Genomic DNA, 27288 nt, shown 5'->3' with positions numbered 1-27288 from the left:
ACACAGATGCACACACACACACACACACACACACATACAAACACCAGACCCCTCTCTATGGCCTGGACACACACACACACACACACACACACACACACACACACACACACACACACACACAGACCCAGACACACACACAGACACACACACACAGACACACACACACACACACAGACACACGTCTGTTTTTGCACCCCACAAATATAGTAAAACAGGCACACAGAGACACACACACACACACACACACACACACACACACACACACACACACACACACACACACACACACACACACACACACACACACACACACACACACACACACAGACTATTATTAATATAAACACATTACTATACTATGACCTTTTTCAGATATTTCAATATACTATAACTTTTTTTCAAACTTTCAACATTCTATACATTATATGAATATAATATATTTTTTTGGACATAATATACATTTTATTAAATTTTTGACAATTTTCCACTTTTTTCAACAAAGTATACTATGACTTTTTTAAAAAAATTTTGACATACTCTACTATGACTTTTTTGGACTTTTTCGACAAACTATACTGTATACTTTCGAATATGACTTTAAAAAAAAAACATGCTATGACATGACATACTATACTATCACTTTCCAAAATACAATATGAGTTTTTTAAACATACTATACTATGACATGTTTGTTCAAAATTTTCAATATACTATGACTTTTTTTTTTTATTTCATCATACTATACTATGACTTTTCTACATAATTCACTGTCTTTTTGAAAAAATTCAACATTCTATACTATGACATTTATTTTCAAAATTTTTGACAACCATGACTTTTTATACATACTATTCTATAACATTTTTTTCAAAATTTCCGACAACTATCACTTTTTTTCGACAAACTATACTATATACTATGACTATTTAGGAGAGGACTGTGATTGGCCGGCTGTCAGAGGCCCAGGATGTGGTTGATGTGACCCTGAAGACAAATGAAAACGTGTTTAATAAACTATGAAACACATTTTCTTACCATGAATACTTGAAATGATAAAGTAATAAAATATGAACCACCTTGGTGTTTAAACTATTGTTTGGAGACGAGGCGGCCTACAGAGAGTCAACGGCGAGTGTGTGGAGAGGGTCCACACCTTCTGGTTTCTCGGAGTCCTGATCTCCGCTGACATCTCCTGGACAGACAACATCCCAGCGCTCATCAAGAAGGCTCAACAGGGGCTCCACTTCCTGAGGGTCCTCAGGAAGCCCCAGCTGGACTCCAACCTGCTGCTGACCTTCTAGTGCTGGTCCATGGAGAGCCTGCTGACGTACTGGATCACAGTCTGGTAGGGCAGCTGCACCGGGGCACACAGGGAGGGGCTCCACACAGTAGTTAAGATCAGTGGCTGCCCTCCCCCCTCCCCGAGGGACATCTCCACCTGCCGCTGCCTCAGTAGAGCAGAAAACATCACCAAGGACAGCCCCCCCCCTCCGGCTCTGATCTGTTGGACATGTCGCCCTCAGGGAGGGGCTACAGCTGCACCAGAACAAGGACTACCAGATTCAACAACAGTTTCTTCCCAAAAGCCAGAACCACTTAGAACTCACACATGCTCTGACTTCACTTCAGTCTTACCCCCCCCCCCCAGCTTTCTTCTACCCTCCTACTGTGCATTATTTAATATTTAATGCTTTTGATAACACTGATCATTCTGTGCAATTTCATTACTGTGTAATATCATTATTTCACACTGCGTCTTACACTGTATACAAACCAAATTTATCTTTCTATTTTTATATATGTATATAGTGTCTCAGAACTGTGCACCTTACCCCCCCTTTTTCTTTTGCACTTTTTATTTTATTCCGTTTTTATATTTCTTACATACATGTTGAAAGGAGTTGCTTCAATCTCGTTGTACATGTGTATAATGACAATAAAAGGTATTCTATGACTTAATTCAACATACTATACTATGACTGACTTTTTTTATTCTTTTCAAAATTTTCGATATACTATGACTTTTTTTCAACATACTTTCAGAGAACCCTAAAATATTCCACTTTTGAATAGCATATTTTTGGTGTTATTTAACATTTTTACTAATTTAAAACATTCCAACTTTTCTCACTGCTTTACCTTCTTCTTACACATTAAAGCCAGCAATCTAGTTCAGCTTTAGTAATTTAACTTTTCAGCATTCACAAGCATTTCCTGTAGAATTTCAAATGTGAGACATACATTTATAATAAACTGATCTTGAGATATTTTTTTTCCATGTGATTTTTCCCTTCCTGTCCAATAAAAACCATGTATCTCCAGATGTGTGCTGATGTTGAAGGTTTGTGATAAACTGAAGGATTATATGGAGTCATAAGAGTGTCATAAAGAATAACACTCCTGTAAACAAAAGTAAATTAAATTAATTTTTAAATTAATAAAACAAATGATTATACATGGGATAAAAATGCCAGAATTTGCCAAAAGCTCGCAAACTTCCCCCCGAATACAACCAGCTGGTCTATCCACAATTAAAGAAACTGTTCAGTAACACACTCAGCTGAGGTATTACTAATTACTGAAATAACAAATACTTTACCTGACACAAGCTAGCATTAGCTTAATTCAGTATCAGTAATTCAGCACTTAACTTATTGTTAGCTTAAAAGAAGGATTAAAGTTACCTTTTGTGATATTAAATTCAACACTTTCGTAATAGATAAATATTGTAAAATACCTTTTCCATCTGTGAAATGTTATTCCATGTTGCTTTGTTTAGCATTTCTTTTACATGAACATCCAAAAGCAGTACAAAAATCTTTTGCTGAGTCTTTAAGATCAGCTGTCTGTCTCAAGATGGCAGCGGCACAGACGCAGTTTAAACGGGGACAAAAATCTGCTGTCAAGTCAGACAGTTTCCGGCTGATTCCAGCAGCCTTCAGGCTGAACAGGAAGTGACAGAAACACTGTGGTCTGATTCTGATTTAATAAAATGTTATCAGACCCATATATCAGCTCCTACACAGTCTCCAGTTGTTTTTATGACAGAGTAGCTGTCAGAATGATCTACATGTGATCTGTTGCTGATTTTAATTACCAACAGACTGTAGATGATCTGTAATCTGATCAGATTTAGCCTCTCTGACTTCTAAACGTAACTATCAGTCACACATTTGTTCTGTACACAAGCATTTCAATCAGACACATAGCAGTTAAAATCCCTCCAAATCAAAATCAATAAAAAGGTTATATAAACGTCATCATGTTGAGTCGATTTTGAACCAATCAGCTGTTAGATCAGCTGAGAGGCCGGTGTTTCCCAGCATGCCCTGGGTCCGCCTGGGTCTTGCAGTCGGTGGAGAGCAACTGCGGCGTCTGGCTCTAAAAACTGCGGCCGCCTTGATCTCGTGAAATTATCGTTGCCCATGTGTGCATGATGTCAGAGCAAGTCGGGATCAAGTTGGATCAAGTCAGACACAAATCTACCCAGCATGCATTGGGCGGCGATGGCCAGTGATCGATTCTGCGCAGATCTGGCTTGTCTCAAACGAGCCTATTAACTGTTCAAGTCATTTTTTAAGCAGCAGCAGCAGACATGTTCTGATTAATGCTTTCTAGTTATGAAAATTTGCTTCTTTTTATCATCTTAAAAAGGACAATAAACTATATATTTCAGCAATTTGACATCACCATAGAAAACAGTGATGGGATTTTTTAAATTAAGAACAAATACTCCTTTGTTGCAGCGTTAGTTAAATAGCGTTAGCAGTTGAACCCTGAACTCAACATATTGTATTACAGGAAAAAAAGCTAATTTTGAGTGAAATTAATCCCTTCAAAAGGGAGGGAGTGTAATATGTAGTCGTAGCCAGGATAACATGCATGGTGTTCAGAAGATAAAGTTACCGCTGGTCAGCCTTCAATGTGGAGAGAATATAACAACACAGCTATCAGGGCATGAGGAGGAGGCAGGAGGAAACAGCTTGGCTCTGAAACATGTTCACAACGAGGCAGTGTGAACGCGCTGGTGATATTTAAGGTGACTACTCCGAGAAAAGGTTTTCCCACATTGTTCACACCAGTACGGCTTCTCTCCAGTGTGAACACATTGGTGTCTTTTAAGGCTACCACTCTCAGAAAAGGTTTTACCACAAAAATCACAGCTGTACGGCTTCTCTCCAGTGTGAAAACGTTGGTGTCTTTTAAGGCTACCACTCTCAGAAAAGGTTTTACCACATAAATCACAGCTGTAAGGTTTATCTCCAGTGTGAATGCGTTGATGTTTCTTAAGGTGACCACTCCCAGAAAAAGTTTTCCCACATTGTTCACACCAGTACGGCTTCTCTCCAGTGTGAACACGTCGGTGGATTTCTAGGTTACCACTCTGAGTAAAAGTTTTCCCACATTGATCACAGCTGTACGGCTTCTCTCCAGTGTGAATGCGTTGATGTGTTTTTAGGGTACTCTGTAGTGTGAAAGCTGCCCCACATTGATCACAGCTGTGTAGATTCTGTCCAGTGTGAACTCTCTGATGAATCTTTAAATTTGTTGATGTTGTGAAGGATTTGTCACAGTGCTGACAGTGGTGACGTTTGGGTCCCTCTCCTCCTCTCCGTTTCTATAGCAACAGACAAACAGAGAGAGAGAGTTAGTGAAGTAAGGGTTAATGCCCGACGTTGCCTCGCCGTCGTCCATTAATACCTGACAATGGACAACTCAAAGTTATGCCAAACTTGCGATCTTAAAGTGGCCGGCAGGGAACTCTTGTGGGTCGCCATACTCGTGTTTTCGTGCTGCTATCTCTGACTCACTCACTGGACCGTCGACCTGACAAAAACCTGCATGTAGCAGCTTGGCTAGCCTCAGAGCTAAGGCGGAGCTACGGATCAGGTGTCCCTAGAACCCGCGTAGCTAACAGTAGTTCCACATTACATTAAATAATTTGCATGCAAGTTTTATTTATTTAGAGACGGAAATTATTTGTGTTGACACATTTACGTAGTCAACTACATCGACGAATCGTCCCAGCCCTAAACCAGACCATAGTATTACCTTTAGAACCTGGACTTGCTCTCACTCACAATTTTAACTCTTCATACAATAATTTATGACAAAATGAAGGAAAATGTGTGCCAGCTGCAGACATGTTATTATGGAAGGAAATGTACTCTACATAACTTTTATAATTTCATAAATATTCAAAAATATTTCCCAGACTTGGAATGAATGGAGACAATATCCAAAACTTGCTTCAGTTTTACTTTGTTAGAAATTCCATGGTAACTTTAAAATAACAAACCATTCATACATTCTGGGTATTTTGCATTCTTTAAAGCGAGACACATTATTTTATTTTTTCCCTGGTCAATTTTGAGATTTTGGGCTATTTGTATTCAATAACATGTCTTCTTTCAGACATGTGGAGAAAACAAAAGTCTGAAATACACATTAAGGTCTTTATTTTACTACACTTTGTCTGTTTGAGTCAGTAGATTTCTCCTAAATTCAACAAAAGTTGTTTTTCTAAATCATCCCGCTGCTCCACTATCGCTGTCTCCACCCTGTCATCACATATACGGTAATGCTGCCATATCCAAATATGGTAATTTCCTTTTTATCACCAACCAATCGTGAAAGTAATTTCTGCGATAGTTCAGAATGTCGAAAGAAGTGCTTTGAAAATCATCTCAGAGAAGACAAAATTAGTTGTCATTAGCAAGAACACACACGGGATTACAAACCAAGACAGCAGATGATGAAATGCCATATTTAGCTGTCAGTGGAGCTGCTGTCACCTCTCTTAGGAGAACTACCAGCTTCTTTTCTGGTGTTAACTTTGGGAAGTTTTATTTTTTTGGCTATTTTTTCAAAGTGTAAATATCTTAGTAAAGATACTTTTTCACAGTGGAGGAGGATGTTCATCTCTTTCTGACCCTGTTGGTGGTCACTGAGCCTGTATTTAGTCAGGATCAGTCTCTTCTTCGTATCTCTGACAGTGTGTGCATAATCCATAACAATTTATTCTACGTACTTTGTTTGCTTTCTCCAATGTTCTAAATATTGTTCTTTTGAGTGATTCATAAGAAGCTCATCCCTGTGTATCACCAGATGTCCAGTGACAGCCTGCTCAAGCGCATGCAGCATGGAGGCACTCAGAATGCCAACGAATGCATCAACTCGGTCATATGGGCCCGATGTCCAAAAACAGTCTTTGTGGGGAAAAGCAGGGTTGAGGCTGCAGCCAGTATGGATATTTCTATATTTAATGAGGGTGGCTCTGCCATGCTGGCTGTGATGGAGAAATTGTGGCTTCAGAGCACAGCTTGTCAATGCAATGAAGGATGATGACATGGTCAGGATCTCAAAAGCCAATAGCGTCCATTCCACCAGTGCAAAGCAGAGCAGTAAAAGTGTAAGCACAGCCAAAAAATTTAAAAGACACCCACAGGAGATGGAGCAGGGCCCAACATATGGTGCAGGCATTAGGGCTGGGCAATATATATCGATTTCATATCGATATCGTGATAGGAGACTGGATATTGTTTTAGATTTTGGATATCGTAATATCGTGATATGACATAAGTGTTCTTTTACTGGTTTTAAAGGCTGCATTATAGTAAAGGGATGTACTTTTCTGAACTTACCAGACTGTTCTAGCTGTTCTATTATTTGCCTTTTCCCCACTTAAGACACTGTCCAGATTACTGATGATTATTTATCTAAACTCTAAGTGTGAAGATATGTTGTTAAAGCACCAATTGTCAAGCCTAGAATATCACCGCAATATTGATATCAAGGTATTTGATCAAGAATATTGTGATATCTGATTTTCTCCCTATCACCCAGCCCTAGCAGGCATGGATATGTAGACTGTAAGCTAACTTGGGGGAACTAGGTTGTGTAATGGTTGTGTTGTGCCAGTTTGATAGATAGATAGATAGATAGATAGATAGATAGATAGATAGATACTAGATAGAAGATACTTTATTCATCCACATGGGGAAATTGGTTTGTGATGTAATTGTCTTCAGTTGAAGGCCATTTTGATGTGTTGTTTTGGATGGTATCAGTGTGGATGAAGCAATAATGAGTTTTCGATGTTACACAGTGTGATACATGGATCTAACATTGAACCTAAAGCATATTTTGTCTGTAATTCATGGCTTTCAATAGAAATTAGTGGAATTTTGCCATAAAAATCTTTAAAAAGGTCCCAAGGCATGAACATTTCACTTTGAGTTTTTTTTAACATTAATATGCATTCCCCCAGCCTGCCTATGGTCCCCCAGTGGCTAGAAATGGTGATAGGTGTAAACCAAGCCCTGGGTATCCTGCTCTGCCTTTGAGAAAATGAAAGCTCAGATGGGCCTATCTGGAATCTTCTCCTTATGAGGTCATAAGGAGCAAGGTTACCTCCCCTTTCTCTGCTTTGCCCGCCCAGAGAATTTGGCCCACCCATGAGAAAGAGAGACATCATGGCTTTCAAACAAGCAAAGTGGCAGTTGGTCAAGGCCTCACCCTCCACCTTGCCCCGAGCTCTCTCCTCCTCAAAAGCATTTAAAGCTACAGACACAGAAAAAAAAGACACCCAAAGATGGACCATAGTGAAGAACAATATGAGCATCACTTTAAAGATGTGGGCAGACACAAGGTGGGAGAGCAAGATCAAGAGCATCGAGCCCATGAGGTACCGGGGAGCTGCCATGAGAGAGGCTTTAATTGAGGTTAGAGACCACACCAAAGACCCTGCTATAAAGGCTGAGGCCCAGTCTTTGTGTGTGTGTGTGTGTGTGTGTGTGTGTGTGTGTGTGTGTGTGTGTGTGTGTGTATATACTACAGGCCAAAAGTTTGGACACACCTTCTCATTCAATGTGTTTCTTTATTTTCATGACTATTTACATTGTAGATTCTCACTGAAGTTATCAAAACTATGAATGAACACATATGGAATTATGTACTTAACAAAAAAGTGTGAAATAACTGAAAACATGTCTTATATTTTACATTCTTCAAAGTAGCCACCCTTTGCTTTTTTATTAATAAGGGAACAAATTCCACTAATTAACCCTGACAAAGCCCACCTGTGAAGTGAAAACCATTTCAGGTGACTACTAGAGGTGGGCGATATATCGTTTAGACGATAATATCCAAATTGTTGTCTGGACGATATGCAAAATTGGGATATCGAATATTTCATAATTTGTACAATCCGACCCCCCCAATCAATTGCACGAGAGTAAGCTGCTACTAATTTGCAATACAACTACGGAGTTCTTACCTGTGTGTTATGACTTTTCTTAGGTTGAAGTAGAGCTTAGATCGGGCCCAAAACATCAAGCCCGACCCAGTGCACGTTGTGTCAGAGCCCAGTCCGGGCCGACACATTAACTGGAATTACGAGCCCGAGCCCGATTTCAACCCAACACTTTTTTAATACGTGGGCCATTATAACTGACGTTCTCAACTACAATTCAGAGTTGTTTGAACTGCAGAAATTTGTTTAGAATTATCTTAATGAATAATGCAACAAGAGCGAAGCATGTAAACTGCTGTTAGTTTATTCAGAATGGAACGGATCGCAAATGGATCTGAATGAGGAAACGTACAAAACAACTCAATGTATTTCTCTGGGAGGGCTTGCCTCGTCCTCCAGGGTAGCCTTTGCTTGGAGAAGTAACAAAAGAGGACGTTGAAGGCTGACTATCATCTTTTCTGCCACGGCGAGCCTGCTTCATGTGTCTAGGCCTGTCACGATAACAAATTTTGCTGGACGATAAATTGTCCCAGAAATTATTGCGATAAACGATAATATTGTCATCGAGAGACCATTTGCATCTAATATAATGATAATGTCCAAATAATAGGCCTAATACTAATAATACTACTACTACTACTACTACTACTACTACTACTACTACTACTACTACTACTACTACTACAGGTACACCTTTTCAAAGATCAATACACTTTTATTTCTAAATAATATTTAACACTGGAACTGGAAGACATTTTAAATATCCACAATATGTCTTTGATCTCCTTTTGGTTGTCCGTCTTTCGGGCCGATGTAGGCTACAGTTGTGAATTGCCGTTTGTGACACGTAAGTTCTCAGACTAGAGACTCTGTACTACATTTTACAATTATTTAACACTAAATATTACATTTAAATAATATATAATAAAAAAAATAAAATCTAAATGTATGGCTAGCTGCCACGCGGGCAGTAAATGTACCAAAATAGTTCTGTTTTTCAGCCTTCATTTTGGCGAAGGTGCGGCTTCTACTCCTCTGCGAGGTCGGGAGCTTCGTGGGGGCCGGGGCCGACACACACAGACACACACACACACACACACACACACACACACTTTCCACACTCCGTGTCCGGACAGCTGTAGGCTTGTACCGTTAATGTTCGGTGCATTGTCGGACACATGGAGCGCCCTTTCCTGAAACCGCTTGCCGGACTGAAGAGTCCACAGCGGCGTGTATGTCGAGCCCGTCTCCACAGTCTCCACCTGCAGGTTGTCAGCTGTGTGGTTTGGAATGAAACGGAGAAAACGGGCCCCGAAAGTAACACGGTGGATATCGGCTCATATACTTTCTTTTTTGGCGCGCCTTAACTGCAAAGTGCTGCAGGAAACCCTGCTCCAACTCTCCGCTCTCTCCGCGAAGGTAGCCTACCGGCCACACAAAGACCATGCGCCTGACAAGAGGGTTCACTCCTCGTTACGGCTAAGGAACCGAGAGGTGGTCCTCCAGTCTCTTTGGTAGAGAGAGAGAGGGAGAAACGAGGAAAATAAACAAGCATGCAAACGGAAATTATCGCGGCCGGAAAAATTATCGAACTCATTTTTTCTTATCATGCGATAACTCGATTTATTGACTATCGCGACAGGCCTACATGTGTCTGTTCATCATCCAAGTCCCCGTTTATTTCCTGTCATAGGCGAGCAGCGTGCCGCACTTAATGCACTCGACAAAGCCGACACATATGTTGTCACTTCCCACGACTTGTTTAAAATTGTTCCATACCTCCGACTTTCCTCCAAACGTGCTCAAAGGTAATTCTCCCGTTTTTTTTCTTTACATCCTCAAGCTCCATGTTGCTCTTAAGCTACACCATACAGCCCCGGTGTGATGCGTGCGAGAGGAGGGGACTCCGCGCATGACACGTTGCATTTTGTAACTGTAGTCCAACTTGTGTAACTTTTTGGACACATTTGTTACTTTGGCCTAAATATAGCCTATATTTCTGATTATGGCATAGCTTTCTCCCCACCCAATTAGGCTATAGTAATGATAAAAAAAAAAACACAAATGCTTGATCAAGGGCCCGAGCCCGGCCCGGCCGAGGATAGTGGCAGAAAATAACTATAATACATTTAGTACAGTAACTTGGTTCATGTTTCAATCAATAATGTCTCATATCTTTATGTACTAGTAATTCTATACAATAATAGGTCAAATGCAGCAAGTCAAAAGACCAACTGGACCTTATTTGCCAGTTTGCACACATTTCTTTGCAGGATTTCAAAAATATTGTCTGAATATCGATATCAAGATATTGAAAAACAATATAAAGATATTCAATTTTGTCAATATCTCCCACACCTAGTGACTACCTCATGAAGCTCATTGAGAGAACACCAAGGGTTTGCAGAGTTATCAAAAAAAGCAAAGGGTGCCTACTTTGAAGAATCTAAAATATAAGACGTTTTTTGTTATTTCACTTTTTTGTTAAGTACATAATTCCATATGTGTTCATTCATAGTTTTGATGCCTTCAGTGAGAATCTACAATTTAAATAGTCATGAAAATAAAGAAACACACTGAATGAGAAGGTGTGTCCAAACTTTTGGCCTGTACTGTGTACAATACATACATACATACATACATATATATTAATTGTTTTCTCAGACTAATGTATATTTTGGGGTGTTCTAAAACTTTTGACCGGTAGTGTATGTTGAGAGTCATTTTTATATAAATCCTAAAAGACATTTGTGAAACCCTCTGTGTGCATTCATTAATATTGAGATTAGATGTCTGGGACTCTCCAGTCTGGAGTAATCTCTTTCCTTCACTCACCTCCTCCTTCTTCTTCTTCCTCTTGCTCCCTCGCTCCTCTGAGTGTCCCGAGGCCTCACTGACAACTTTCCTCTTGCCCTCCTTCTTCTTCTCCTCCTTCTCCTTGTGTTTCTGCATGTACTCGGCGATAAGGTCGGGGCAGTCCAGGTTGTCTTGCAGCTCCCATGTGTTATCCTCACTGGAAAGGTGAGTGCAGACAGAAGAAAATCTCCTCAGGCTTTGTTTTTAGGCAATAAATTATTACTTTAATTGCTAATTCGTATTATTCCTTTTTTTCTATTACCATTTTGTAAGGTTATTTGCAGGTCTGCAACTTAATGTCAAAATACCAAACCTTCAACTTTGAGGGCATGATACAATGCCGGAATTTATGCTACTATATAAAATTTGTATCTCAGGACCAAGAACACCAAGTATTAATATTATAGACTTAGGGCTGTGCAATTAATTGAATGATCACCAAAATAGTATAATCGAGATTAAACGATTATTTTGCCATGTTCTGTTTTGTAAGAACACTCTTATTTTGTCTTGTGTTCTGAATGACACGCACATGCGCACATCTGCGCGTGCCCCTCTCCCCCCCCAAGCCGGTAAGGGAGGCAAGTCGTGGTCATATCATCTGCTGAAATTTAAAAACTCAGCGCGAGTAAAGATGGCAGCAGCGTTTGATGAGCAAAAAAAAGACTGAAAAAGACAAAAAAAATGTTTTTTGCCTTTGCCCTCCCCCCTCCGCTGTAGTATACTATCTATAGACGTTGCGTTCCCCCGACACGCTGTATTCACTTACTGTTTGAAACCTTTTCCAGCTTAGTGGCGGTGCATATAGGCATACTGCTCAAAAACAACATAAAAAACATAGTAATGTTCCCTCAGCATTTAGTTTTGTTGTTAAACTGTATGTCAATGAGCAGGGACGTTAAATCACCTGTTTCACATAACGTTACTCTAAGGTACCGTCTATGTGCTGGATTTTTCCCAAGGTTAGCTAGCAAATAAGCCCACTGACGGCGACATTGTTGATATTTTGGCACAATGTTTAATAATGAGAGTAGTAGTGGTCATAGTGAGTTAACATGTGATGTGAGATGCCCATTGTGTTATGTCTGTGGAACTGTTCATTAGCTGTGTAACATTATGTGTGATATCTGTAAAGCTGAACTGACTCACAGTAGTAAAACAGATTTTATTCTGATCCAAAGACTATTTCTGTGAGAAAAAGGACACTAACAGATTATACCCTGGACACTATCCATTATATCCAAATGTTAATGAGTAATCGTGTTAAATAATCGGGATTTCAATATTGACCAAAAATAATCGTGATTATAATTTTTTCCATAATCGAGCAGCCCTATATAGACTCATACTCACTCTGAGAACCCCTTCCATTTCAGCAGAAACTCTACTCTTCCTTTCACCACTCTGCGGTCCAAAACCTTCTCCACCTCATACTCCTCCTCTTCCTTCTTCACTGCTGCTTCTGCTGCAGGAGGTGCTGCAGGCTGCTGCTGCTCCTCCTCCTCCTTCACTGCTGCTGCCGCTGCTGCTACTTTTGCTGCAGGCTGCTCCTCCTCCTCCTTCACTGCTGCTGCAGGAGATGCTGCAGGCTGCTCCTCCTCCACTGCTGCTGCAGGAGATGCTGCAGGCTGCTCCTCCTCCTCCTCCTCCCACTGCTGCTGCCGCTGCTGCTACTTTTGCTGCAGGCTGCTCCTCCTCCTCCTTCACTGCTGCTGCAGGAGATGCTGCAGGCTGCTCCTCCTCCTCCTCCACTGCTGCTGCAGGAGATGCTGCAGGCTGCTCCTCCTCCTCCTCCTCCACTGCTGCTGCCGCTGCTGCTACTTTTGCTGCAGGCTGCTCCTCCTCCTCCTTCACTGCTGCTACAGGAGATGCTGCAAGCTGCTCCTCCTCCTTCTTGCCCTTCTTTCCTGCTACGGTCGCCAGCTTGACGTCTGCTGAGGGCTCCTTTGGTAGACCCAAGGGGGAAACATGCAGAGATAATGATACAAGGGTTAGAAAAACTAATGGGAGGTGGGAGTGAATTATAGTTGACCATGTTTTACTATATTAAAATGTTCTGTTTGAATGGAGAAAATGCAAGGGCTGATGAGGTGACCAATCCATAGGACTTCAGAGTGTCAAACTATCTCCTGCATTAAAACTGAAATAACTACTAAAATGTAAGCCACAAAAGTCATTAACTGGAGCTACAAGCTACATGCACAGTAGCCTCAATCAACGACATCTAGAGTCTTCTGGAACAGAAGAGAGTCCTCTGGGCTTACATTGCTGACCATGACCTGCCCAGCACACTGGTCGCTAACCAGTGGGCTTTGCTAGAAAGAACTAGCATTGTTCTAGCACCATTTGAAGAGCTAACAAGAAAAGTAAGCTCATCAACTAGAGATGCACCAATTACAACTTTCTAGGCCAATTCCGATTTTCTTTGAGTTTGTCCAGCCGATACTGATTTCATTTTGTCGAACCACTTTACAGCGCACATAAATATTTATTTTCTATCTTTTCTTTAATGGAACATTTTTTTTTGAATAGATAATCGATCACTATGAAATAGAACTATATAAATTACTTGTGGTGTTGGAAATTCACACACATCTGAAGTATGTTAGAACCATTTCCTTCTTTTCACATCCAATATCCAACTTAATATAATAAATATAGCCTTGCAGTATAAAGATATTTCTCAAAACACACACGCAGGCCGGTTTGAACGTTAACAGTAATGTTACCTGAAAACATAAACATCAACACTCATTTTACACGCAGTTTAGCAACAAACTAAACGCTGGGGGAAGATTACTACGTTTTTAATGTTTGGAGTGGTATGCATCCCCACTAACCTGGAAAGCGTTTTAAACAGTAATGTTAATACAGCGTCTCTCTTTTTTTTTATACAGCGTCTCTTTCAGCTGGACGTCAGAGGCAGAGGGACAGTCACTGCAGCGTTTGCTAAGGTTAGCTTCTTGTCTCATCTGGGGTCTGATCAACAGTAAATTCATCAAAGTCACTGTGACCAACGCTATTTCCCAATAAACTGTAGCGGTCATATTACACGGGACCCACGTGAGTGCGGTTTTCATGTTCCACTTATTCAGCCTCAGAAGGGAGCGAGAGCGGCTGAGATCAGTAGAGAACACGGCACTCCAGAGCCGTGTATAATTACGACTTTATAACATTTCATAAACAGCTGATTGAGCGGCGGTGCGCAGATGTTAATCATGCGGCGCCCGAGTGCATTTGACCGGCATAAAATCGGCATATGTCAGACTGACCTGCCGGTCGCCGGGCATGGCCGAGCACGTGAAAATTGGCCAATTCCGGTCACTGGCCGGTCAATTGGTGCATCTCTATCATCAACCCTTTTAGATGGCTTTAAATCCAGTATAAATATTCAGTCCACAGTCTGAATTCTATTTATTGACTTATTTTATTTTCCAGTAGTAAGCAGGAAGTAAGGTCATGGTTAAAATTCTGGGTGTATTTCATTCAGACCAACCGTGTATGACCGTGAACATAGACCGTGGATGTGTGTATGGATGACATATTACGCCCCTAACACTGGAATAGGCAGCATGTTGAAGGTAACACAATCAGCATTCACTTTAAACATCTGTTTACCGTAACCATAATCACACACACACACACTGGGAGCTGATCAATAAGCAGATAGATCCGGTTAACAAGTTCCAAGCTCCTGAGCCCACAGCTCGGTAATAATCATCTGTGTTCAGCTCCGGTCTGTTTATTTGGATCAGAGGGAGAGTTGGCCACACTTCTGCTCTCAGAAAGAATGAAGCTCCACTACATTTAGAACGGCTTGGCTTTCTCCCATTTTAGAACAAGGTCAACAATGGGAGCAGCTGACAGACACACACATACTAATACTTTCTACAGACACACACATACTAATACTTTCTATCTTTTTCTCTTTGTTAGAGAGAGAGAGAAGAGAGAAGAGAGAGAGAGAGAGAGAGAGAGAGAGAGAACAACAAACAAAGGAACGTTTCCCTCCAAAACAAATGGGGGTCGAATGGGAAGCTAACTTCAGCGTCGTTGATGCAACAACACATGAATATGAACTACTAGCTAGCCTGCTACATTACATTACATTACATGTCATTTAGCTGACGCTTTTATCCAAAGAGACTTCCGCTTAAGTGCTTTCAACCCTGGAGGTGTAAACTCCAGACAACAAGTAGTAAGAGCAAGTCCATTAGTTTTAAATAAGCTAAACTACAAAGAGCCATATGAAAGAGCTAGCTAGCTTCTGCTCAGCTCCGTTAGCATTAAGCAGCCGAATGGGAAGCTAACGCATGCGCAGCTCTGTCTTCCCTTGTCTCTGAGTGCCGTGTAAAAGAGCAGTTCTTAAAGTGTTTAGCTAAGTGTGTGCGGGTTTACCTGGAGCTCTGTCTTCTTCAAACTCACTAATAACAAACAGCACAGCTATCCCGCCGCCAGCCACACATCCCAGTCAAACAACGAGACTTCCGCTTCCTCCCAGTCCGGGTTCTTCTTCTTCTTCTTTTAGTTTTTTGGCAGATTACTACTTTTGTATTATACCGCCACCAACTGTACAGGAGTGTATACCATGAACTTCATAGAAACGTCATAGAGTCTAGGCTTGAATTAATTCAAAATAAACAAACAAACAAACAAACAAAACACATAAAAAAAAACAAATATATTCTTTTAACTAAACCAGTATTATGAAGAAAAATAAATAAAGCTTCAAGTCTTTCCCTTGCCATACCCTGTTCTTCAAGAATATCATGTATTGCGTTCTCTCCTTCCATTTCCTGCCAGTGTATTCTACTATCATTGTACTTCTTACACACAAAAAGCACATGTTCTACATCTTCTTTATCTTGACATTCTATGCATAAGCCATTGCTAGAACCTATTATTTGTAAGGTAGCATTCAATCCTGTGTGCCCTAATCTAAGTCTGGTATAGACCACTTCTTCCCGTCTGTATAATCTTAGTGAAGTAACCCTTTTCCCGGTCACAGTCTTCTGTGATTTATGATAGTGTCTAGCATTAACCTCAACCTCCCATTCAGTTTGCCATCTTTGCATATATTCAGACTTAATTATGGATTTAGCTTCACCCTTCCCCAGTGGGACATTAATTCCTATACATTTGTTTTTCAGCATCTTTTTCGCAATTTTATCAGCCTCTTCGTTTCCTTTAAGACCAATATGTGCTGGAACCCAACAAAACTGAATAGTGATTCCAAGATTCCTGAAATGCAATAGTAAATGTTTAATTTCTATAATCAAATCTTCTCTTGATGAATGACCTGTATCTAGGCTATGAATTGCTGCCATAGAATCTGTACAGATCACAGCTCTCACTGGTTTAACCTCTTCAATCCTACTAAGAGCTGTTATTATCCCAGTCATCTTAATAGAATATACAGAAAGAAAATTATTTAACCTATATCCATCTCTTTTATTAAATTCCAGAATAAACAACCCAATCCCACAATGACCATTTTGTGGATCTTTTGAACCGTCTGTATATATTTTAACATATCCATAGAATGTCGATTTTATATAACCCTGGCAGTATGCTGCAAAACTTTGTTCATTTGGATACTTTCTCTTTTCTTCCAACAGTTCATTGTTAACCTGTGGTGATGGAAGAATCCATGGGGGAATAGCACTTAGAACATGTGATGGACTAAATTTCATATCTTTAATTCCATATTGTTCTGCTATACTGTTGATGTTCCATCCAAACCCTTGCGATTTTGTTTGATATTCCCAGCAAACATTAAGGACTGAACTTGCTGGATCTTATTAATACTTCCCAGCAACCTAACCCAATATGTCAAAGACAATTTATCATACCTCAAACTAAGAGGAGATTCCTCCGATTCTACTAATAAAGCACACGTAGGGGTTGTTTTTATAGCTCCTAAAGCAAGTCTTATAGCTTTGAATTGAATCCTCTCTATTTTCCTTAAAGAAGTTTTGCATGCTGAACTATAAACTATATATCCATAGTCTATGGTAGATCTTATTAAAGCTTTATATGTGTACAATAAAGACTTTATGAGTTTATCTGCTCCCCAACACTGTCCCGTTATCATCCTCATTAGATTTAAAACCTATTTACATTTTGTTTCAATATGGTCTATATGATGTTTCCATGTAAGACGTTCATCCAACCACATCCCCAAATATTAAAATTTCTTCTCTCTTTCAATTAATTGATTGTACAACATAACTGTATACCTGTCTGGGACCTTCTTTCTGGTAAAGAACATAATCCTTGTTTTAGATATGGAAAACTTAAATCCCCAATCATTACCCCATTGTTCTATTGCTTGTATATCCCTCTGAACACTTCTTGTTATGTATGATATATTGCGTCCCTGTTTCCATATTACAGCATCATTTGCATACACCAACCCTTCATTCCTTTCCCCTAATTTTTCAAATATGTCATTTACCATAATATTGAATAATATGGGACTAATAACACTTCCTTGAGGAATTCCGCTGTCAACCGTAAACTCTTTACTTATGCCTTTACCAACTCTGACCCTAATTGTACGTTGTGACAGAAAGTCTAATATATAATTATACATTCTCCCACCGATTACCATTATATCTAATTTAATTAATAGTCCCTCTCTCCACATAGTGTCATATGCTTTTTCAATATCTAAAAACACTGCCACCATGACCTCTTTCATAACTAGAGTCTTCTCTATCTCATTACTGAGCTTAACTAAAGCATCAGTAGTTGATTTACCTTTTCGGAACCCTGTGTGATACTTTTTTAAAGGACATTTATATTCAAGATAATAATTCAAACACTCTTTTTTCCATTAATTTTCCTAAATGGGATGTCAAAGCAATGGGTCTATAATTCTCTGGATTGCTAGAATCCTTTCCTGGTTTAGGAAATGGAAGAATGGTTGCATCTTTCCATACTTTTGGTATTTTGCCCTCATTCCATATCTTGTTAAATAATTCAAGAATTTTTTCCAAAAGTTTATCAGGCAGATTTCTAATCATTGCATAGCATATATCATCACATCCTGGAGAAGAGTATCCTGTATTACCTAAAGCCATTTTAAGTTCTGATAAACTAAATTCAACATCTAAGACAGACATATTTCCCTCTCTGATATTAAGAATGTCTGTGTTAGCATTCAGAATATCGTCCTTTCTTTTGTTAACACACTCATTCAAATGGTTACCTCTATGAATCTCTGCAAATTTGCCTCCAAGTAAATTAGCTTTGTCCATATCTGATATTGCTGTATTTTGTCCGTCAATTAGGACAGGGATATGTGGGGGCTTATATTTACCTATCATCTTTTTAACCATCATCCACATCTTATTCAGCGTTGTTTCTCCTCCAATTGTCAAACAAAATTGTCTCCAAGATTCTTTTTTAGCTTCTTTGATAACTTTCCTAGCCATCGCCTTTTTCCTTTGATATTCCATAAGAGTATCCATATTAAGCGTTTTGCGCAACATTTTAAAAGCTCTATTTCTTTCCTTAACAACTTCTGTACATTTATTATTCCACCATGGAACAGCAGTTTTTCCTCTTTGGCTCATATTGTTAGGAATACTCCTAACTTGCTGCTGCAATGATAACCATACTCAACCTTCGATTCATGTCATCAATACTTTGTTCTATGTCTTCAGGCATGTCATTTAATCCATCTATACACCATTTAGAAAATGTCTTCCAATTTGCCTTCTTAAAACACCATCTATGATGGGTATAAAGTTCTTCCCTCTTAAAATCAATATGTACACTACATAGTAGTCCGGGTTTTTCAGATTAAAAGTTTAAAATGAAAGAAGGCCGCCGCCTGGAGGTCAGGAGGGAAACAACAGATCCACATTCAGTTCATTAATCAGTTAGTGGTGGACTGGAACTGAGGACATTTACTCAAGTACTGGACTTAACTCCAGGTACTGGTACTTTACTTGAGTATTACATAATGTACAGCATTTTAATAACTAAAATAATGTAGAAGTATAAGAAGAAATTAAAAAATATAGATTCAGTTTGAGCATTTTAATTTATTTTTCCACCAGACTCCCTTGAATTAAAACAGAAATGTTATTGTGAAGTCCTTGTACGTTATTCTCTGGCGCTACCCGAGCTGGCTATGTCCTCCGGTAAGAGAGTCGCTGCAACCTTCGCTTTTAGTTCAACACATTTATTGATATCCAAATCCAGCAGTGAATAAAGTGGTTGTGGCTTGCAATAGTATGTGTTTGGGCGTGTGTGTGTGTGTGTGTGTGTGTGTTGTGTGTGGTTTTCTGTAAAATAAGGAAATAAATAATATGTAAATATAACCTGTACACAATTAATTCACATATATACAGATTAAAGAGCAATAAGCAACAAATCACTCTGCAATATACATAATTATATGCAATGCACATTATTAATAATGTAATACAAAGTTGTTGTGCAAACAACCAAATAATTCTGGATAGTAATGGGAATCAATAGAACCCAATGCAGTGAAGACTATAGGTTTCATTGTGTCCTTATATATATATATATATATATATATATATATATATATATATATATATATATATATATTGGCCACTAGATGGCGCTCTAAGACCACAAATGGAACATAGCAGTAGCATTCAGGTCCAATAGTCATGTTGACAAGGAGTGACGTAGGCTCATCAGTCCAGCAGGGAGTTTTCCACAGTTATGATTATTAAACACACTTATTTCAAAGACTTGTCCAAATCATTCCAGACATTCAATTCCTTTTTTCCAGAGTTCATGTTAGTCAACTGAGTAACTAAGTACATTTACTCAAGTACTGTAATTAACTCAAGGTACTTGTACTTTACTTGAGTATTAAATATTGTGTACAGCCTTTCTATAATTAAAATAATGTGGACGAAATATAGACAGAATATAGATTCATTTTTAGCATTTTTTTTTTTTTATTTTGCCACACTCTATTTAATTAAAACAGAAATGTTATTATTATTAAACACACTTCATTCAAAGTAGACAGAAACAAATAAAACTACCAAAAGCCGTCTTGGTTCATCTTTCCACTGTTCCAACAATCACCACTCTGGTTTGGTTGAAATAAACCCTTAATTCACCCATTTACATGCGGAGATATGCTGGCTCTATACACGCTAAAAGTCCTGATTATTTACATGGAGTCTGGTGGAGATATGCTGGCTCTATACATGCTAAAAGTCCTGATTATTTACATGGAGTCTGGTGGAGATATGCTGGCTCTATACACGCTAAAAGTCCTGATTATTTACATGGAGTCTGGTGGAGATATGCTGGCTCTATACCGCTAAAAGTCCTGATTATTTACATGGAGTCTGGTGGAGATATGCTGGCTCTATACACGCTAAAAGTCCTGATTATTTACATGGAGTCTGGTGGAGATCGCTGGCTCTATACAGCTAAAAGTCCTGATTATTTACATGGAGTCTGGTGGAATACTCTACAGCTAAAAGTCCATTTAAGGAGTTGGATTTTATAACACTTTTATTTTTGTTTAGCAGTTATTTAATTTTTTGTCTTTTCTGTTTATTTTAAACTAAAAGGATCTTACTCTTTAACTAAAAGCTCTATCTCTGTAGGTAATGTTGTCAGACACTTAGAATAATAATCTGAGTCTGTCAGCACTTTTAGTGGATGGAAACGTTCTCTTATCAAGGAGTTTAAACACAGAAAAAGCAGGAAGGAGAAATCCACCAAATCAAGTCCCAAATAATCAGCATGAGGCCTCATTTTATTTCATTTATTCTGTTTAGAGAACTGAAGAGGTCCAGAAATCCCTGCAAGTCTGCTGCTACGTCCAGGACCGAGAACAAGCTTCTTTGCATGAGTAAGCATTCATTTGTTTCAAATTTCAAGACGCTTAAAATGAAATCATTGACATTAATTTACAAGTCAGATGAATAAATCAGCTGTTTGCTATTTGACCTGGTCTGTTCCCTGCTGCTCCATCATTCTTTAGTGTTGGCTGGAAAACATCATCATCATCAGAGTCTTTACTTTCACTCTGAACAGACCTCAACAGATTTAAAACCACTTCAGTCACAGAAAATACAAACAGGGAATATGAAATGTCAAACAAAGTTTATTAAATGAAAGTCCACAAAAGAAGATAATATGATGGTAAACTACAAAACAACAATGACATACAATTAAAATGGCCAACTTCAAGTTGGGTGGAGCTAATAAAAGTAAATTAGAAATATGTCCGTAATAATGAGAGCAAAGTGTCTACCAATTTCCATGAATATCAGAGCAACTGTGTCCAAATTAAAGCCTTCCACACATTACAGGGCGCTAAACACAAATTAACCAACTCAGTCTAGTCTCATATTGCTCACAGATTTTCATTGTTTTGATCTGAGTTTGTGAGAATATAAAAGGATGTCACTTATGAATACCAGAACACGAGGATCAAATCTGTGATTTAACAGGACATAGAAGGAAACAGTGTTGAGATTAATAATAACATGTAATGTTCTGTATGGAGTATAGTATCAGAATCAGAATCAGAAAAGCTTTATTGCCAAGTACGTTTACACACACAAGGAATGTGTCTTGGTATCGTAGGTGCATGTCACATTAAAGCAACATGCACAGACACACGAGTCGCCATATGCGGCGCCATCTCAACTCTCTCAGGAACAGAGGGGAAGGGAGGGGAGAGGAGGTGGTTTTTTTTTTTTAAAAAAAAAAAAAAGAAAAAAAAAAAAAAAAAAAAAAAAAAAAAAAACAAAAAAATTTTTAATTTTATTCTTTTTAATAAAAAAAAAAAAAAAAAAAAAAAAAAAAAAAAAAAAAAAAAATAAATTTTTATATTTTTTTTTTTAAAAGTGGGGGGGGGGGGTTTTAAGGGAGAAATCGACCTGCTGAGAAACGCACAGCCCGGCAGCCCACTAGTGACTCAGTCCGCAGAATGTTATAGCGATAACACAGCACGTTGCCGTGGTGACACCCCTGAACAGTCCAGAACCGATACGACAATCAGCAGGCAGTGGGGAAGACGGGGGAGGAGAAGAGCGTCTCGCTTGCAGAGCTCCGACAGGGTGACTGTTTGTTTCAAGATAAGGGGGCCGAAAGATTAAATTTGTTTGGTCTACACGAATGGCTGCTCTAATTTAACAGTCATTCTATTGTTCATCCGTTCAACTGGTCAATTTTCCTAGTATAGTATTATGGGTATTTTATCTGCTGAACCGTTAACATTTGGCAAAAAAAATAAATGTAACTGACAAAATACACCATGGTTACACTTTCCTTTCATTTGTTTTAAAGTCAACGAGCAATTTGTTGTATTTTAGCAGAAAACTAAGCAGCAGAAAGGCAGAACTTAGTACATTTGAATGTTTATTTATCGCAAGTAATATCATTATTGCGATATTCAACAACGTTGGGGCATATCGCATATTTTCATCATATCGTGCGGCCCTAATAACTACCCTGAAATTGTGTCTTATGCTGTATAGTATCGCAATATTTTCATTTCTATCTGTATCATCTTTTAGTCTTATTTGTTTAATATGTAAAGAGATATTTTTCTAAATTATCTTAGGTTATGTAGTCATTGTTCTCACCTTGGTTTGACTAGTTCATTTTCAAAATCACAGCCTCTGCGATGTGTAAATTGCGCTAGTTGATATTGTGATGACGATAAAAAAAAAAACACATTGTGCAGCCCTAGTCTAGGCCCAAATGAGAAAGCAGCCCGGCAAATTACTATTTTAAACATTGCTGCAAAATGTTGAGCTTCTGTTCATCCTAAAGTCCTTAAACATGTATTCGTAAATTGAAAAGTATACTGACTTCCTGTCAGGCAGAAAAAGTAAAATAAATTCAAAATATATATGTTTCAAAAGATGCGAACAATGGGCTTCATTCATCAAGCGTTCTTAAGAAAAGTTTTTACAGTTTTCACAAAGATTCTGACATTCACCAACTTTTTCATAAATGTTCTAGTTTCAATTTGTTCCTTTACGTGTTAATCTTACACAAATAAGATAAGATGGTAACAGTTAGGGGTGCAAGGGATCACAAACTCAAGGTCAGGATCATGGTTTGGAGTCACGGATCAGATCCAAGTTGAAAAAAATATTATAGTGTTAGAGTCTAGGCAGTTGTGGACTTACAGCCCGGTCTTATGGAAGTTCGTGTAAATGTACACGTTATTCTTAATCTATTGATACGTGTTCACGGAGACGTTTTTGTCGGTTTTTACGTGGTGGACAACACGAAAATGTAAAGTAATGTATTTCAATGGGAATCATATTTTGTGGCCACAGCACGAAATGGTAGGGAGGGATATAAAAAGCCGAAAATCCGCGTAGGGAGGTTGGTCGGGGTGGTGGATGGGTCAAACAACGCAGGACTTTCACCCAGGCGAGTGGGGATCGCGTCCCGCGTGCGGTGCTTCGTCCCGCGTGTTACTGTGGTGCGTCTCCCGGCGTTTAAGGCGCCCTTTCCCCGTAAGTTTTTTCCTAAACCCAACCTCCGCCAAGTCTCCGTGAACACTTATCAATAGATTAAGAATAACGTGTACATTTACACGAACTGCCGTGAGACCGGGTTGGGACTTAGTAGAGAGCAGCAATACGCTATTGCAGCCACTAGTCTACCTAATCCAAATAAGAAGAATGCGTGTTCTTTGGTAGTGTTTTAATCCAAACACCATCTTTTTCCTAAAGTTAAATAGTCGTTACTGCTGGTATCCAACTCACTGTCACCGCTGGTGGAATTTGTGACTGTTAAATGCCGACTATTCTATGCAAATTCACAGATGTGTTTATACTCATGTTTAGCTACATCCAACCAAGCACTAATGCTAGTATGCGTTAGCTGAACTTTAGGGAGCCTATAATGTGTGTGCACTAAATGTAGCCTGTTTCATAGGTCGTTTTTATATGTTTTTTATAATTTTAAATGTGTAACACCACTTGAGCCACGGTGAAACGTTGTTTTAGTATATGGTTGAAATGACAATAAAACACATTTGAGTAGACTTGACTGCCTCTGTCTGTAACTGGTAGGCGTGGCTTGGGAGTGGACTTGTAGAGAAGCGAAGCAAGGGCATTGTGGGAGTTGTTGTCTTTCATCCAAATGAGCCAAAAATACATTTTCTGGCTTTTCTCGGTCTAGAAAGCACCAACTTCTAAAACGGTTTCACATTTCTACTAAATAAATGACCCAATTTAATACATATTCATCTTTCCAGCAGTGAAATATCCCTTTAAAAGAAGGATTAATGTTACATTTTGTGATAATAAATTCAACGCTTTAGTAATAGTTAAATTTTGTAAAACATCTTTTTTTATCTGTGAAATGATATTCCATGTTGCTTAGTTTAGCATTTCTAAGAACATAAGAACATCCAAAAGCAGTACAAAAAGCTTTTCTGAGTCTTTAAGATCAGTTGTACTATGTCCAAAGATGGCGGTGGCACAGACGCAGTTTAAACACATAAACTGTCTAACTAAGTCATTTTTGAAGCAGCAGCAGACATGTTCTGATTAAAGCTTCCTAGTTAAGAATGTTTGGTTCTTTTGTCCATCTTAAGAGACAAAATTTGACATCACCTTAGTAAACAGTTTTTTTTTTTTTTTTTTAAATTGGTCAGCCTTCAATGTGGAGAGAAAATCAGAATGTAACAACACAGCTATCAGGGCATGAGGAGGAGGCAAGAGGAAACAGCTTGGCTCTGAAACATGTTCACTATGAGGCAGTGTGAATGAGCTGGTGTCTTTTAAGGTGACCACTCTGAGAAAAAGTTTTACCACATTGTTCACAGCTGTACGGCTTCTCTCCAGTGTGAATGCGCTGATGGGTTTTAAGGTTGCTATTATGAGAAAATGTTTTCCAACATTGTTCACAGCTGTATGGCTTCTCTCCAGTGTGAATGCGTTGATGTACTTTTAGGATATTCTGATGTGTGAAAGCTGCCCCACATTGATCACAACTGTGAAGATTCTCTCCAGTGTGAAGGCGTTGATGTTTTTTTAGGTCATTCTGTCGTCTGAAAGTTGCCCCACATTGATCACAGCTGTACGGCTTCTCTCCAGTGTGAATGAGTTGATGTAATTTTAGGTTACTTTGGTGTGTGAAAGCTGCCCCACATTGATCACAGCTGTGAAGATTCTGTCCAGTGTGAAGGCGTTGATGTTTTTTTAGGTCACTTTGTTGTGTGAAAGCTGTCCCACATTGATCACAGCTGTACGGCTTCTCTCCAGTGTGAATGCCTTGATGTCTTCTTAGGTCACTCTTTCGTGCGAAAGTTGCCCCACATTGATCACAGCTGTGAAGATTTTGTCCAGTATGAATGCTTTGATGGTTTTTTAGGTAACTCTTTCGTGTGAAAGCTGCCCCACATAAATCACAGCTGTACGGCTTCTCTCCAGTGTGAATGCGTTGATGTCTTTTTAGGTTGCTCTGTAGTATGAAAACTGTCCCACATTGATCACAGCTGTACGGCTTTTCTCCAGTGTGAATGCGTTGATGGTTTTTTAGGGTACACTGTAGTGTGAAAGCTGCCCCACATTGATCACACCTGTGTAGATTCTCTCCAGTGTGAACTCTCTGATGAATCTTTAAATATCCAGATGTTGTGAAGGATTTGTCACAGTGTTGACAGTGGTGACGTTTGGGTACCTCTCCTCCTCTCAGTTTCTATAGCAACAGACAAACACAGAGTTAGTGAACAACCTTCTTTAAACCCTAGACTTGCTCACACTCACAATTTTAACTCTTCCTACAATAATTTTTGACAAAATGAAGGAAAATATGTGCCGGTTGCAGACATATTATGGAAGCAAATGTCCTCTTCATAACCTTCCAAAATATTCAAAATTTTTCAGGCAAGTTGTAATGAAACCAGGGATTAAAGTGAAAAAAAAGAACTTTTTTTCAAGCCAAGTCATATGGATGATTGGATGAAAGAAAAGAAAAAAAACTGTATTATGGAGGTGTCACAATTAGTTCCACCTTGGACACTTGCCCATTCTAACCGACGAACGTTAGCTTCTTAGTAGAACAGCGCGAGACGTTTTGTTTTCTTTGCTATAGCGCATACTCCACGGTCATGTGTTTTTTAAGCCAACGGGCTAAGGAGACAAGCATGTAGCTAGGCTACAGCATTGCGAAACTCATGGCTGATGCATCTTCTTGAGCGGTCACTGATTGAGACTCTGTAAACATTAAACATCACAAAATTCATATTCATTCATTGGACCTAATATTTCTAGTTGCCTTACAAAAAGAAAAAGTGATACACCCCCCCCCCCCATTTCTTTTTCTCATTGGAGCTGGATCAATAAGTTATGGCATTTCTACTGACGGAGAACTTTAATCCCTGTGAAACAATTGTAACCTCAAAATCCCATTGACCCCTCTTTCCTCTGCAAATCTCTCAATTTGACTGCCTCTGAAAACGGGCAATCCCAACGAGTCACCTGCCTAGAGACTAGAGCCTAATTTGCCTCTAGTCGCTAGTCTTTGTCACGCCCCAACATTTACATAGGCTGACCACTGACCTGAGGTCAGCTAGTCCTCTGAATCTAGGTCGCGCAGATCTCGGATATTCCATTACTAAATTCACTTCTGAGCCTTTATGCGAGAAGTCAACTATGTAAAGCTCAAATATGGGCCATTTTACGAAAATTGATGTCTAATTGCAAATTTGGTAAGACAGTGTTGGACTTCACAAGCTCCACAATCTGCACAAGACAGTGTGTCTGTTTGTGTGTGCGCAGCTCTGTGTGTGTGTGTGTGAAAAATGTGTGATTGGTTCCTCAACCAGTCAGCGCGCAGTTCATCTAAATATTCATAGGCATACCATATTTGGAAGAAAAGCAGTCGTTCCAAATAGAGCCATTACACAGGGATGCATAAGGGCAAAAAAATAGCACCTGGGACATTTTCAGCCCAACCAATGTTAAATACCCCATTAGGAGACCTTAAGGAACAGTGTGACATACCCTATATAATCATTCTATCACCCCTTTAAGAAGCCACATGCCTCCGTTTTGGTCTTAAAATTTCACTTTATGAGGTTTTTTAACATTAATATGAGTTCCCCCGGCCTGTCTATGGTCCCCCAGTGGCTAGAAATGGTGATAGGTGTAAGCCGAGCCCTGGGTATCCTGCTCTGCCTTTGA

The 27288-nt window shown here is 39.2% G+C and overlaps 1 protein-coding gene and 1 pseudogene across 1 annotated transcript; both read right to left on the bottom strand.

Annotated features, from left to right (window-relative positions):
- Positions 1 to 27288, bottom strand: part of LOC120572754 — a 572223-nt pseudogene that overhangs the window by 434106 nt on the left and 110829 nt on the right.
- On the bottom strand, positions 3066 to 25708 carry LOC120573495 (zinc finger protein 665-like; the record flags this gene model as incomplete). The annotated part of the gene is made up of 2 exons (XM_039823253.1): positions 3066 to 4600; positions 24860 to 25708. Coding segments are annotated over 2 exons (1449 nt in total), but the record flags the coding sequence as incomplete, so codon positions are not given.

This window comes from Perca fluviatilis, chromosome 14 (genome assembly GCF_010015445.1).
Source record: "Perca fluviatilis chromosome 14, GENO_Pfluv_1.0, whole genome shotgun sequence".
Lineage (NCBI taxonomy): Eukaryota > Metazoa > Chordata > Actinopteri > Perciformes > Percidae > Perca > Perca fluviatilis.
This window is presented reverse-complemented; position numbering and strand designations above follow the sequence as displayed.